Raw genomic sequence first — 13,167 nt, 5'->3', positions numbered from 1 at the left:
ATGCAGGGAATAACTCTGATATTAAATACTTGGATCTTAGAAAGGCTTTTTATACTATTGCAAATGGAAAACTGCTGCACAAATAGGAGCAGTGTGGCATTGGAGGCAAATTGCTGCTATGGATAAAGGGGTGGTTGAGGGGGAGAAGACAGAGAGTCATAATAAATGGACACTGCTCATTGTGGACTAATGTTATTAGTGGAGTCCATCAGGGTTCAGTGTTGGGTCCATTATTGTTTTCTGTATTTATAAATAATACTGATGATGGTATATCAAGCTTAATGTCCAAGTTTGCAGAAGATATGAAGTTTGGCAGGGTTGTTAAGGACACTACTGACGCTATGCTGCTGCAAGAGGGTCCTGGAAAGGTTGAGCAGATGGGCTGAGAGGTGGTAAATGAAGTTTAACATTGACAAATGTAGGGTATGGGAAACAGCAACCCCGGAGCAACGTATCAACTCTGTGGTACTACACTGACAGTGGTAGAGAATGAAAAGGACCTGGGGGTAATTGTTGGTTTTTTTTTTTTTTTAGGAGCATTAACAACTTAGGACATATTGCTCCGGGATATGCGGTGGTCATTCCCTGACCTTTCTGCATTCTCTGTATTTGGTGGTGACGGGCTCAAACCCCTGCGGGTAATTGTGCAGGCAGATATGAAGTTCTCTGAGCAGTGCAGACGGGCTGCAAGAGTAACTCATGGTGTTGTGTCAATGATATACAGGAATTTTTCTAGCAGGGATAAGGAGTTGATTATTCCCTTGTATAACGCAATGGTCAGGCCGCACCTTGTACTGTATACAAGTTTGGAGGGCTAATTTCAAGAAGGATGTAGAGCTGCTGGAACAAGTACAGAGAAAGCAACAAGATTAGTGAATGAAACAAAGGGTTGCTCTTACGAAGAAAGGCTTAAGTTTTGCAAATGACAGTGTCTGGAGACTAGGCACTGGCGAGGTGATCTGATAGAGGTGTATAAAGTGTTGAATGGTTTGAGCATGGTCAATGCTGATGGGTTTCTTCGTCTTGCTCAGAATAATCACTGAGAGGGCATAAATTCAAATTAAGGAAAGACAGATGTAGGATAGATGTGCAGAAATTTCCCTTTAGCCAGCCGGTAGTTTGTTGGTGGAACAGACTTCCATCCCTTGTTGTGGAAGTTGATAACCTAAATAAATTTAAGGCTCAGCTGGACAGGTATTTCGATCGAACAGAGGGGTGAAGTGGAAGTTTTTTTTTTTTTTTTTGGCTGATGCTGCATAAGCTTGCTTTCATGCATCATATGCTTCTATTAATGCTAATGCTAACATTTGGAGGGAATGATTGTGTGAATTTTTTTTTTTTTTTCCCTGACTTTAGCTCATACGCTTGCTTTCTTGCATCACATGCCACGATTACTATTACTGTTACCAATCTTTACATCATCTGCCAATTTAGCCATATATCCCTTCATCGATGTCATTTAAGAAAATCAAAAATAACAGTTGTCCCAATACTGATTCTTGGGGAACCTCACTTCTTACATCAACCCAATCTGAGGAATAACCATTTATCACAGTCCTCTGCCTCCTGCCCTCAAGCCACCCTGCTATGAGTCTCAGGATTTTCCCTGTGATTCCAACCTGTTCCAGCTTATAAAGTCAGTGGGGTTACCCACTAGGCAAAGGGGGGAAACCCAGGTTGGTTGGTTGGTTTGTTGTTTGTTTGTTATTTGGTTTTTAGGAGCATTAGCAACTAAGGCCATATTGCTCCGGGGATATGCGGTGGTCATTCACCAACTTTTCCGCATCCTCCGTATTTGGTGGTCACAGGCTCGAACCCTAGTCTAATCAAGAAGTGTGTGCTACGCACTGGTGCTCTCCCCACCTTGCTACAGAGGCTCCAAGTTTGGGAAGAAAGGAATGGGAGGGTGAGAAAAGCAGTGGCTTCCCTCTGGCCAAAGCCTTGTCTGTAGCTTTAGTTACCACAGGGTTCACCATTTCAGTACTTTCCTACAGCCTGCCCTGTCTTCTTGGTTCTAGATGGAACCACACAACCCCACACTAACACTACATGAATCCTCATTAACTTACAAAACTCTGGTCATTACAGAGTTTTGTATTCATCACACTGCTTGACACGGAGTTGGCGTAAAACCCCGAACCTCATTAAAATTAACATATACATTACATTCTAAGCAATTCCCGAACCTATAGGGGTCATGAATTTTAATTACAGGACACAAGGTTTAGATGAGATTATAGGAAGTTTTCTTTTAGCCAGCGAGTCATTGATAGTTGGAACAAGTTGTCGCCACAGGTAGTTGAGGCTGACAGTTTGAATAAATTCAAAGGTATACTGGATCTTACCTGTGTGAGGAGAGAAGTATATAATTTGAGTTTTCTTATCTACTTGACTGGATTTTTTTTTTTCCCCCAGTGCAGTAAAAGCCTGTGGCTTCCATGCACTATATGGCAAATACTATTACTATTTAATATATAGATAAATTTTATTTTTGCCGAGGAAGAAAAGCAGGAAGCTTCGTCGGCCAAATGGCTAATACAAAAGTGATAACCAAGCACACAACAAATGTGAAATCAGGAAAGACTTCCTCTGGAAAAAAAAATAAAATCAATAAAATTATTAATAATTCTTACATGTTCTGATTTTAAAGTGCTAGTCCACAGTTGAATTTCTGGTGTATACTGATTTATCACTGCTTCTTCATATTTATCCAAATAATCATGAGTGGCAGATTCCCATGCATCTTGAGCTTCTTCATCTGCTGTAGTAGTGCTTTCATTCTTTGATGATTTTGACTATAAACAATTTTAAAAAAAATTTAGTAACATTTTTGCGAATTATTTATAGAAAGATTTGTAGAATTCAGTATATTGGTTATTCAGTCATTGATATGACAGAATATTATGTCATATTATGATTTTATATATGACAACCACACTAAAGAAACGCAAACTTCTTTTTTAACTTAACTTTTACTTTTAAAATTCATATCTTTGAACCACATGGATTCAGAGGTTAGTACCATAAAAAATATTCCTCTAGCAAAAAATCTTAATTTACTTTATTCAAGTATTTGTCCTTTACTTATGTATACAGTTATTTAAGTTGCAATTTAAAAATTTAAGAATTTTAAAATAAGTATGAAAGTTTGAGGAAAATTGAATACTTGAACAGGATGGCTTACAAAATGTTTCTTAAGAACTTAATTATTTTTCATTAATCGTTTCCAACATCATGAAATTTCATGCACAATTTCTTGGAAAACATTCTTTTTTTTACCAGATGATCACAGTATCCTCCATTATTCCTGGTTGTTCCTGGAAGCATATGGTAACTTTTGCCAAGACACTAGGTGCCAACTTAGTATTCTGATGAGAGTCTATGAGAGTTTGAGGTGTAAGGTAGATGCCCTCAAAGAAATTAACATGAGGGTCCATCAAGCTCCCAGCTGCCCAAATCAACGCCAAAGCTAACTCCTGTGCAACAGGCAACACAGAGGCAATCTACAAGGCAGAATAAGCTGGTACCACAGGAACTAGTAATTGCTGGTGACTCCATTGTCAGGGAGACGGGGAATACATTATTCAAAAAGGAAAGGTGGAAGAGGAACAGTGTAATTTTTTTTTTTTTTTTATGAAAACCGAAAACACAAGAGGTATTCAAACCTATAGTACTTAGTACCACGCATGGGTTGGAAGTTGAGAAGATGAAGGAAGACATTTGTTGACAATAGACTTGAAAATCTGTAGACAGTAATTTTCAGGAAAGACATAGAAAGGAAGACTGTTCCAAAAAATGGCAGTGAATGAATAAAGGAGAAAGATGAAAAGTTGGTTCTGCGAGTTTGAAGTTGGACAGTAAAGGGATGTTGGCTAGTAACATCACATGTTCGGAAATTATAGACGAGAATTCAGAAGAACAGTGCCCAAGGAAATATCTGTAGAAAAGGCATGCAGAAGAAAGAGTACACCTATGAGACAGTGAGTGAAGACAATATTTAAGAGAGGAGTCACTAATTTACCTAACTGTCTTCTTCTGAATATAATCTAGAAGCCTGAGAGAGGATATGGGCACACCACCCCAGATGTGGGAAGAAAATTCCATGTTACGGCAGATTTGCGATTTTTACATAGCGAACAGCTGTTCGGAAGAAAATTAATGGCAAGGGAGAAAGAGAAAACAAAGTTTTTTAGATGCAGAGAAAGCAATATTTCTAATGTGCTTGTACCAAGAGAGATTAGAAGTCAGGGTACTCCCCAAAAGAGATATGTCATATTGCCTAGAAATCGGAGTGTCACCAAAGATAAGCTTAGGAGCAGAGAAGAAACCTTTTGTCGAGATATCTATTCTAAATGACAAGACTGACTTTTCGAAGAATTGAAATCAACTAAATTGTCTTTGCCCCACTGGAGAATTACCTGCAGATCAGCATTTAAGGAATTGGTAGTGGATGTTCGAGAAGTTGAAGCTGATTGAGAAGGGCAAGATTTCTCAAAATTGAAAGAGGAATGCAATGTGCTATCATCGGGAAAGACTATGGATAGGATTTCCAGTCAATGGAAGGACGTCATTAATATACAAGAGGAAAAGAGTGGGGAAAAGAACTGAACTTTGGGAAGAACCAGCATAAGTGGAGAAGTTAGATGGCAGAGAGCCATCTACCACCACACTCAGTGAGAGAAAACTGGATAACCAATCACAGAACAGTTGGTAAACAATAAGGAAGTTTATTAAGAAGACCTTTAGGTGAAACACGATCGAAAGAATTTGAGATGTCAAGAGCGACTGCTTCGGTTTCACCAAACTTTTACTTTGAATCTATCCATAAATGGGTAACATAAGCCAGAATATCATCAGTAGATCAACACTGACGGAATCCATACTAGAGTTCATTCATCAGACAGAAGGTTTCTAGGTAGTTTAGGAGTTGACGGTTAATTGATTTCTCCATAACTTTAGAGAGAGAGAAGAAGTAATTGAAATGAGACAATAATGGATAGGAGGATTTGTCACCATTTTTAAGAACTGGCTGGATATGAGCAAATTTCCAAGCAGAAGGAAAAACACCTTTGGAATAAGAAAATGAAAAAAGGTGGAAAAAAAAGGATTCAGTTCAGGAGCACAGGTTTTGAGAACAAGCAGAGAATATCGTCAGGACCTGGAGCTTTCTTAGCATCAAGATTTGTCAAAATCCTCTTGACGGAAGACCACAGGAGGCATTGAATGGAGCGTGTTAGGAATGGTGGGAGGTGTTTTACCAAGATCATTAATACATAAGTTGGAAGAAAAATGGGATGATAGCAGGTCAGCTTTATCCTTGGCTGAAGTGACAACAGAACCATCTAGTTTTCACAGAGGTGGGAGCAGAGATGGAAAAAACTTGTGGCCAATAGCTTTGGCAAGAGATCAGAATGCGCAGATACCATTAGGGCAAGAAGCAAGTTTTCTACTCTTAGTCTGTTCAAACTCTAGTTTGGACTGATTAATAACTGCTTTATAATTGGTGCGAGCTTTGGTGTAGGCAGAAAATGAAACTGTAGGATTGGAAACAAGCCGATTAAGATATGCAAAGTTCCTCTCTTGAACAGCATTAGCACATTTATTGGAAAACCAAGGCTTAAATAAAGGACAAGATTTTAAGGTGGAGTGTGGAATAAAGGATTCCAATCCTACAAGAATAATTTCACTGACCCAATCTGAACAACGTTGACATCAAAAGTTTTGAAACAGTATTCAAACCAAGGAAAAGAAGAAACAAAATCTCGCAATCATCCCATTTTGCATTCCGCTAATACCAAACAATAGAAAGATAGGAATAGCCATGAGATAAGGGATCCACTACAGAAGAGATAATCAACAAGATTGTCATGTGAGGTACCTAAAGGACCACTCGCTTCGACCACATACGTAAATGAACAATCTGTGAAAGGCCAATAGTAATTGCAAAAGCCCCAGCATCTCGACCAGCTGGATCGGTGTGACTAGAAAACGGAAGCCAGCTGGAGTTAACATTAGCATTAGTAGAGGGATTTGATGCAAGAAAGCAAGCTTATACAGAATCAGCCAAAAAAAAAAAAAATAAATAAATAAATAAATAAAGAAATAAAAAATAACCACTTCCACTTCACCCTTCTGTTCGTTTGAAATACCTATCCAGCTGAGCCTTAAACTTATTTAGGCTATCAACTTCCATGACAAGGGATGGAAGTCTGTTCCACCAACCAACCACCCGCTGGCTAAAGGCAAATTTCCTCACGTCTATCCTACATCTGTCTTTCCTCAATTTGAATTTATGCCCTCTCAGGTGATTATTCTGAGCAAGAGGAAGAATCCCATCAGCATTGAGCATACTCAAACCATTCAAGGCTTTATACACCTCTATCAGATCACCTCGCTGGTGCCTAGTCTCCAGACACTGTAATTTGCAAAACTTAAGCCTTTCTTCGTAAGAGCACCCCCCTTTGTTCCATTCACTAATCTTGTTGCCCTTCTCTGTACTCGTTCCAGCATCTCTACATTTTTCTTGAAATGAGGCCTCCAGACCTGTATACAGTACTCTAGGTGTGGCCTGACCATTGCCTTATACAAGGGAATAATCACCTCCTTAGTCCTGCTAGAAAAATTCCTATATATCATCGACAATACACCATGATCTACTCTTGCAGCCCGTCTGCACTGCTCAGAAACTTCATATCTGCCTGCACAACCACTCCCAGGTCCCTTTCATTCTCTACCACTGTCAGTGTAGTACCACAGAGTTGATACGTTGCTCTGGGGTTGCTGTTTCCCATATGTAGTACTTTACATTTGTCAATGTTAAACTTCATTTGCCACCTCTCTGCCCATCATCATAGTGTCAGTAGTGTCCTTGACAACCCTGCCAACCTTTGTATCGTCTGCAAACTTGGACATTAAGCTTGATATACCATCATCAATATCATTTATAAACACAGAACAGAATAATGGACCCAATACTGAACCCTGAGGGACTCCACTAATAACATTAGTCCACGATGAGCAGTGTCCATTGATTACCACTCTCTGTCTTCTCCTCCTCAACCACCCCTTTATCCATAGCAGCAATTTGCTTCCAATGCCACACTGCTCCAATTTGTGCAGCAGTCTTCCATGTGCAACAGTATCAAAAGCATTTCTAAGATCCAAGTATATAATATCAAAGTTATTCCCTGCATCCAGTTCTTTTGTGACTGCATGATAGTATCCAATCAAATTGGTCAGGCAAGATTTCCCCTTAACAAAACCATGCTGTGTCTGAGCTATAACTGAAGTCTTGTGTGTGTGTGTGTGGTATGGGTGTTTAATGGCGCACAAGCTGCTGTGGCTATATTGCGCCTATTCATAGGAATGTTCAAAAAATACAAATAAATAAATATTTAATGTGAAGACAGTTCAATCTCATTTCATGTCAGAAACTAATCATAGTCGTTCATACATTCCTATTTGTTTCAAATAACAGAAAAGTTCATTAATATTTGCATTTTCACCAATAATATCATTTAATGTTATCCGCTCTCGGAGATTTGTCAGAGAATGAAATGTTGAAGTTCGATGTTGTTGATAATGTGGACAATCTATCAAAATATGTTTGACGGTTAGATGTTCAGAGCACTGTGAACACTGAGGGGGATCATCGCCTGTGAGTAGATGGAGGTATGTTAGATGGGTATGTCCTATTCTAATCCATGCGAGTACCACTTCTTCTCGCCGTAATATCTGAATGCATGAGTGCCAAAATTTTGGGTCCTGTTTCAACTGGAAAAGTTTGTTATTTGTTTGTTTATGCCATAGCTCTGTCCATTGTGCATGGTATGCTGTTTGAATTATAATATTATAATCATAAACTGGAATAAAGACAGAGGTTAAGTCTAATGTTGACGGATTTTTAGCAGAAATATCAGCCAGCTCGTTCCCTTTGATGCCTGAATGTGCTGGAATCTAGCAAAAGTTCACTCGTTGCTGACAATCTTTAATTTTTAACAGCAAATTCTTGATTTGATTTAATACAGGGTGATCCTTATGAGAGAGATTCTGCATTGCTCTAATTGAGCTGAGAGAGTCAGTGTAAACTAAATATTTTGCAGAGGGGTGAAGAGTCAAATTTTCAAGAGCTAATTGTATTGCATATAATTCCGCTGAAAAGCTGCTGTACTCAGGTGGAAAAGAGGCTGATATGATAGCAGAGGGAAACACTGCTGCTGCTCCAACAGTTGAATGAGATTTGGAACCATCAGTATATATCGGTAAGAAGTCAAAATAGTTTTGAATATGGCTAGCATGTAGTTGTTGCACATTCAGAGTCGGTAAGCAATTCTTTCCCCATTGGAGAAAATAATTATCGTAGGCTGGTTGAGGAAATGGGATCCATGGTGGGTGAGAATAATTTTTTCTGTGCTGCCTACTCTGGAGAGGAACATTCCAATTTTGTGCTATTTCAAGGAGCCATAGGCCTGCTGGTCGTATTTTATTTGGTTTATTTCTATAGAGATTATGAAATGGTGGATTAAAGAGATATGGCTGGATGGGGTGCAGAGAACAGTTTTGTATTCTGGCTGCATATTTAAGTAGTAACATTTTTCTGCGGAGGTACTGAGGGAGCTCATGGGCTTCAATATATAGACTATAGGTTGGTAAAGTCCTATAAGCACCAAGAGAAATCCTCAGTGCATTGTGTTGTACAGGATCGAGCCAGCGCAATACACTCTTTCGAGCAGAATCATAAACTGGGGCACCGTAATCCAACCGAGATCTAATCAGTGCTCTGTATAAGAGCAGCAAAGTTGTACAATCTGCTCCCCAAGACTGGGCAGATAGAGCTCTTAGCATGTTCAGCTTTTTCAGACAGGTAGTACGTATTACTTTAATGTGCTCAAAGAAATTTAACTTGCTGTCTAATATTAATCCCAAGAATCTAATATTGTTGGCAATCGGGATGGTGGAATTTGATATCCAAAGTTCAGGGTCTATATGTAATTTACGTTGATTACAAAAGTGGATTGCAACTGTTTTCTGATGGGAAAGCCGATATCCATTGAAATCAGCCCATTTTTGAATTTTATTGAGGGACATTTGCAATTGCCGTTCAATAAATCTCATGCTCTGAGAATGGCAAGAAATGGATAGATCGTCAGCATAAAGATAGGCTTCTCAGTATTTGGAAGTTCTTTTGAAATGGAATCAATTCTAAGGGCAAATAAGGTTGCACTCAAAACCAACCCCTGTGGTACTCCTTCTTCCTGCAAGAATGTAGAAGAAAGGGAGTTTTGGTATCGAACCTGGAAAGAACGGCGGGCTCTGGAGGAAGTTCCTAATAAATATGGGTAGGTTGCCTCATACACCAAGATTATATAGGTCACTGAGAATGCCATACCGCCAGGTAGTATCAAATGCCTTCTCTATATCAATGGAGACCATGACAAGGTGTTCGTTTTTCACAAAGGCATTGCGAATGTCAGATTCCGCCTTGATCATCAGATCTAGGGATGACCTGTTTTTGCGAAAGCCATGTTGACAATTACTCAGTAGATGTTGAGTTTCAATGATCCAAGTCAGTCGACTATGGATCATTTTTTCAAGAATTTTACCAAGGCAACTTGACAGAGAGATTGGCCTGTAACTATTAGGATTGGAAGGATCTTTTCCAGGTTTCAAAAAGGGCAAAACTGTAGCATGGTGCCAAGAGGTTGGAAAAATATTTTCCAGGAAGATCCAGTTAAAGAAGACTAGCAGCATTTGTAAGTTTTGCTCATCGAGATGCTGCAGCATGACATAATATATGCCATCTGGCCCAGCTGCACTGTTTCGTGTTGTTCTGATGGCTTGTAAAAGTTCACAATATTCAAGAGGCTGATTATATGGAAGTGATAGTGAGGTTCTAAAGTTGATGGGCCTCTGTTCGGTGGAGGTCTTAATTTTTTGGAATTTCGGAGTGTAATTTGATGCAGCAGAGACTTCGGCAAAGATTTTACCCAAGGCATTCGCTATATCCAGACGACCAGAGAGTTCTTGCCCATTGTATGAAAGAATTGGGGAAGGGATGTTTGGAAACTTCCAGAAAGCTGTCTAATTTTCTTCCATATTAATCTGGAGTCGGTATTTCTGTTGATAGTACATGCAAACCGAGTCCAAGAATCTTTCTTGGCTTGCCTGTGAATGAACCGCGCTTTTGCCCTTAACTTCTTGTAATTAATTAAATTAACTGTCGTTGGAAATCGACGGAATAGATTGAATGCTTTATTTTTTTCCTTCTTTGCTTTTGTGCACTCTTCGTTCCACCAGTAGTTGAAGTGCCGTCGGGTTTGGGGGTTTGATAATGGAATTGAGTATTTTGCTGCAACTAAAAGACGGGATGTGATATAATCAGTTACGAGAAGTGACGGGATGTGATATAATCAGTTATAGGTTGTAGCTGAATAGTTTCTTTGTCCAGAATTATTGCTGATTGAAATTTGTCCCATTTGGCTTTAGAAAATTTCCATTTTCTGCAGGGTTGGTCTAATGGTGATTGTGTAGTGAGCAGGTTACAGACAATTGGAAAATGGTCACTTCCCATTGGATCATCCATAGCGGACCACTGAATGACTGGAAACAGTATCGGAGAACAAATCAAGAGGTCGATTGCAGAAGTCTGTCCAGTAGGTAATTGTATGTGGGTGTGTGTACCACTGTTAAGAATGGTAAGGTTCTGTTTATCTAGTAGAGTTTCAATCAGTCGGCCTTGTCTATCTAATTTAGAGGATCCCCATAAAGGGTGGTGGCCATTGAAATCCCCTAGCAAGCAGATTGGGGAGGGTAGCTGTACTAAACGTTCTTCGATATCTTTATAAGAGTAGGTATTGTTTGGTGGGAGATAGACTGGGACTAGCGTAAATGCAATCTCAGCAATCAGACGCACAGCAACGGCTTCAATTTGGGTTTGAAGAATGATTTGACTAGCAGGGATCTTTGAGTTAATCAAAATAGCTACACCACCACGAGCAGAGTCAGATGTATTCCGATCTCTTCGATAGACTGAGTAGTTTTTTATAGAAACAGAAATTTTAGCAGTTAAATAGGTTTCCTGCAGACAGAAACCCACTGGAGAGTAGTGTCTAATTAAGTACTGAATGTCATCAATGTTGCCTCTAAAGCCTCTACAATTCCACTGTAAAATATAAGGCATTATTTGAGTTTAGAAGAAGCTGTACCTGACGTGGCTGTCTTGTGGCGTTCTGGCTTTGGTTTATTTCTTTTTGGAAAGGTGGGTCGACCTGTGTCCATATCTTCTTCTTCTTCTTCTTCTGCAAATATTTCAAGAATCGGATCTTCCTGTTTAGATGAGTACTCTTGATCCATCGATGTTTCCTGAACACTCTGTTTTGAAGTTGAGCTGGGATTATTTGCAGTAGTAGCAATCACTGGCGAATGAGGAGATTTTGCTGGAATCGTAAGAGGCGTATTACTTGCTTGGTCTGAGTGTTTCTGGATATTGGACTGCTGCTGAGAAAGAACAGCTCGAGCCCAGTCAGAGATTGATATGTTGGACGGAACAGTAACATCAGTTTGCGTGGCTATTGTTTGATATTTTTTTTGCAATACTGGCATAGCTACGGTTAGATATACTGGGTGCAATTAATTTTCTTGCTTCCTGATAAGTAACTTTGTTTTCGACTTTATATTTTACAATTTTTTTCTCCATTTTCCACTTCTCACATGTTTTAGAGTAAGCGGGATGGTTACCCTTGCAATTATGACAAGTCATTTCTTTTGCCGAACAGTCGTTTTGACTGTGAGCAGAAGATCCACAGTTAGGACAAGTTGGGTTCCCTCTGCATGCCGTCTGACAGTGGCCATACTTTTGGCATTTATAGCATCTCAACGGATTAGGAATATAAGGACGAATGCGACAGAGTAGATATTTTTTTTTTTTTTTTTTTTTTGATTTGGTAGTTGTTGGCGCATCGGCTTCTGTGGCCATATTGCACCTCCCAAGGTTTTTGCAAGGTTTTTACCTCGGGCTTGGTACTTTGATCCAAGCCCGAGGCGGGAATCGAACCCGCGACCTTTGGGTTGCCGGGCAGGTATTTTACCCACTCGGCTAGCCCGGTCGGCATTTGGACTGCTAAAGGTGAGAATGATATTTCTGGTGGGTGTGAATATATTGTCCCTTTTAGTCATAATTCTTTTGACAGCAATTACATTTTGTTCATTTAGCTGTTCTTTAATTTCTTCTTCTGTCACATTCAAAAGGTCCCAACTAGATATAACATCCTTAGATGTATTTAGGGCTGCATGAGCAGTTACCTTTATTGGAATTTTAGCAAAGTTTGTCACTTTCAAGAGTTTTTCAGAATGCCTGCAGTTGACAGTTTCTACTAGTAAGTCCCCTGATTGCAATCTCTTAACCATCTTGGGAGACCCTGCAATACTTTCCAAGTGTTTTTGGATAAGAAAGGGGGATAGTTTACTAAGAGGCTGTTCTGATAATGAATGCATTATTAAAAATGCAGGAAACTTGGTCGCAGAGGAAATGGTTTTTAACCTCTTTGCTTGCGAAGAGTCATATTCGTGCTCTGTGTCTAGCCGACTGCTTGTCGGTTCTAAACAAGGAAATATATTTTGTTCCATCTTGGCTCCTTTTAGCCCCTGGCAGATGAACTTTTCTGCCAAGGTTAACGGCCCCGCCACGGGGAGGCAGGAGCAGTGCCTGGAGTGACCAAGCGAAATTAGTAGGAGTTAGTCTATTAGAAATATATAAAATAAAGAAATGTTACTTTCCTTCCTTGCTCTCTACCAGTACTTTTGATACAAGAGCTACTAAATTAAAGTATTTCTCAAAGAGAGGAACGTAAAAGAGAACGCAGAATTCACCTATCAAAAAGTCGCAGTGAAAGCACTAAGAGAAATTGCTCAGTCAATCGCTTGGCACCCGGGGCCAACTGAAGTCTTGTCTATATAATCCTGCAGTGCTTCTTTAACCAGTGCCTCAATTAATTTTCCGGGAACAGAAGTTAAACTAACAGGTCTATAATTACTTGTGTCGCCCTTTGATCCTCCTCTGTGAATTGGGGTCATTTGCACATCTCCAGTCTATGGGTACCTCACCTGAGCCCAAGGAAGCTCAAGCTCTCATAATTATGGCCAGGGGTTTGCTTACTTCCTTTGCTGCCT

General features: G+C 39.7%; 1 protein-coding gene across 3 annotated transcripts in view; it reads right to left on the bottom strand.

The window, feature by feature from the left end:
• LOC150090468 (uncharacterized) overlaps positions 1-13,167 on the bottom strand; it is a 678,730-nt gene that overhangs the window by 386,595 nt on the left and 278,968 nt on the right. For all 3 annotated transcript variants that reach the window (XM_090389911.1, XM_090389910.1, XM_090389909.1), the window contains exon 9: positions 2,634-2,795. In XM_090389911.1, the coding sequence (XP_090246037.1) occupies positions 2,634-2,795 (162 nt within the window). The remainder of the gene's footprint in view (positions 1-2,633; positions 2,796-13,167) is intronic.

This window comes from Mastigoproctus giganteus, chromosome 2, assembly GCF_048544385.1.
Source record: "Mastigoproctus giganteus isolate SK-2022 chromosome 2, ASM4854438v1, whole genome shotgun sequence".
NCBI lineage: Eukaryota > Metazoa > Arthropoda > Arachnida > Uropygi > Thelyphonidae > Mastigoproctus > Mastigoproctus giganteus.
This window is presented reverse-complemented; position numbering and strand designations above follow the sequence as displayed.